This window comes from Carassius carassius, chromosome 28 (assembly GCF_963082965.1).
Source record: "Carassius carassius chromosome 28, fCarCar2.1, whole genome shotgun sequence".
Classification (NCBI taxonomy): Eukaryota; Metazoa; Chordata; class Actinopteri; order Cypriniformes; family Cyprinidae; genus Carassius; species Carassius carassius.
Genome location: NC_081782.1, coordinates 1,071,344 through 1,073,843, shown reverse-complemented (window position 1 = coordinate 1,073,843; position 2,500 = coordinate 1,071,344). Strand labels below are relative to the sequence as shown.

Genomic DNA, 2,500 nt, shown 5'->3' with positions numbered 1-2,500 from the left:
ATCAGTCTGTGTAAAAGTGTAATTTATTTCTGTGATGCTCCGCTGTATTTTCAGCATCATTCCTCCAGTCTTCAGTGTCACATGATCTTCAGAAATCATGAAAATATGATGATTTTTAATATTTGAGGTCATCTCTTGTAATTCTCTCAGCAGATGACCAGCTTCAAAACGAAGGTTTCACTTGACTTGCTTTTCTAATTACAAGTGTGAATGAGTTTTGTCACTCAGAAGTTTCCATTTCTTATTAAATTAACATGAAGGTTAAAAGATATTAAGCGGCCCTCATAGAAACATCATTGGTCTGATATAATATATGGGTCAGGATTAATATAGTTCACTAAAAAAAAGTTTTTCATTACTTAAAATATATATATAAATAAAATTTCATCTATAGTTGCCAAGGCATAACTGATTTTGTTCATAATACATTTTAATTGCGATAAAGTTAAATAAACTAATTTGAGAAATGAATAAAAGCTATATAGACATAAAAAATAATAAATAAAAATGACAAAAAATGCATAACAAAATTACTAAACCTAACTAAAATTCAGAAAATAAAAATAAAATTAATCATACTTTCTAAAAACTATAATAATATCAATAAGCACTAAAATATTGACTTTAAATACATCACATAGAAATGTTACTTAATGTTTTATCTTATAATTAGGATATATATAAATACGCACTTACAAAAGTTGTTTATATATTAAAAAAAGCATGTGCTGATGTCAATAAAGTGAATGAAGTATTTAATAATAATAATTATAAGTTGATTTATATAGCACCTTTCCTGAGCTCAAAGACGCCTCACATTAATCCCACAATCAAATTTACATTTAAATAAATCATATAAATAATTTCCTTTTTTTTGTGCACTTGATGATTTTGAACGAGGTTATTTATGTTATTTTTGAACCAGATCGTTCATAACAGTCCGTTTTAGTTCAGTCACCCAGAGACCCAATCAGACGTGACGGCTCCTTTGATTGACAGCTAGTCTCCGCCCCCGTTCTCAGGTGCAGGAGCTGGTGGAGGACATCAAACACTCGTTAGATCAGAGACTGCAGGAGCTCGACTGGATGGACGAAGAAACCAGAGACGCTGCCCGAGCCAAGGTTGTGTTTCAAGAGTTCACAACAGGTTTATATAAAATAGAGTTCTTCTCATTATTCTCAATCGTTCTCTCAGCTGCAGCACATGATGGTTATGACCGGATATCCCGACTTCCTGTTAAAACCTGAACTTATCGACGAGGAGTACGGGGTAAGAGGCTTCTGACCGATCACACGATCCCTTTCCAGATCATATCTTGAGTCCAAATCCTTTTATTTTTTCCTCTCGACAGTTCGATGTGAGCGAGAAAACGTACTTCAAGAATATCCTGAGCAGCATCAAGTACAACATCAAACTCTCCGTCAAGAAGATCCATAAAGAGGTGGACAAGACCACGTGAGTTTGACCGAACCTCACAGGAAGTGATGTTTGTGTCTCTGACTTGAGTAGAAGGGCTTCACAAAAATGAAGATGAGTCAGGATCATCAAATTCATCTTTGCGACACTGACTCAGAAAACACTAGTCTGTTAACAAATCATTTTTATTATTCACATTTTTTACTTTTTTGTTGTTGTTTGTTTGTTTGTTTGTTTGTTCTGGCCGCTGTTTATTAAATATTAAAGAGGAAAATATCATTGATTCATATGCCACTGCTGGCAAATTATCTCACTACAAATTAAAAGCGTAAAAACACTTTTATTCAGACACATTTATACAGACACACACACACACACACACACACACACACTCTTTTACATGCTTTTCATGCCCAAAATAGAATTTATGCAATGTTTAATACATTTAAAATCAATAAAATATATTTTTTTTATATAACAATTTTGTTTTGTTTTAAAAAAAAAATATTTTACATTTCGATTATCTTGATTATTTTTAAGCACTTTGCGTATGAAATGTGCTTTAAATTTGCCTTGCTACTGATTTGTGTCCATTAAAATACAATATTTTGCTATTAAAATAACAACTACTGTGTGTGTGTGTGTGTGTGTGTGTGTGTGTGTGTGTGTTTGTGTGTGTGTGTGTGTTTCACAGGTGGCTTCTTCCACCACAGGCTTTAAATGCGTATTACCTGCCAAACAAAAACCAGATGGGTGAGTATCATAAACACACACCTGGATATTGAGATACTAAATTGGAAAGTTTGGCATCATTTCTTTTAAAAGAAATTAATACTTTTTATTCATCAAGGACGCATTAAATTGATCAGTGACAGTAAAGACATTTACAATGTTACAGTAGATTTCTGTTTCAAATAAAAGCTGTTCTTTTGAACTTTCTGTTCATCTGTGAATCCTGAAAAATAAAATGCATCACAGTTTCCACAAAAATATTGTGCAGCACAACTGTGTTCAACATTGATAATAATCAGAAATGTTTCTCGAGCAGTAAATCATCATATTATCATGATTTCTGAAGATCATG

At 32.5% G+C, this 2,500-nt stretch overlaps 1 protein-coding gene across 2 annotated transcripts in view; it reads left to right on the top strand.

Moving 5' to 3' along the window:
- LOC132107651 (endothelin-converting enzyme-like 1) overlaps positions 1 to 2,500 on the top strand; it is a 41,472-nt gene that overhangs the window by 26,946 nt on the left and 12,026 nt on the right. For both annotated transcript variants that reach the window (XM_059513767.1, XM_059513766.1), the window contains exons 9-12: positions 1,023 to 1,121; positions 1,195 to 1,269; positions 1,352 to 1,455; positions 2,111 to 2,169. In XM_059513767.1, coding sequence (XP_059369750.1) covers positions 1,023 to 1,121; positions 1,195 to 1,269; positions 1,352 to 1,455; positions 2,111 to 2,169 — 337 coding nt within the window. The remainder of the gene's footprint in view (positions 1 to 1,022; positions 1,122 to 1,194; positions 1,270 to 1,351; positions 1,456 to 2,110; positions 2,170 to 2,500) is intronic.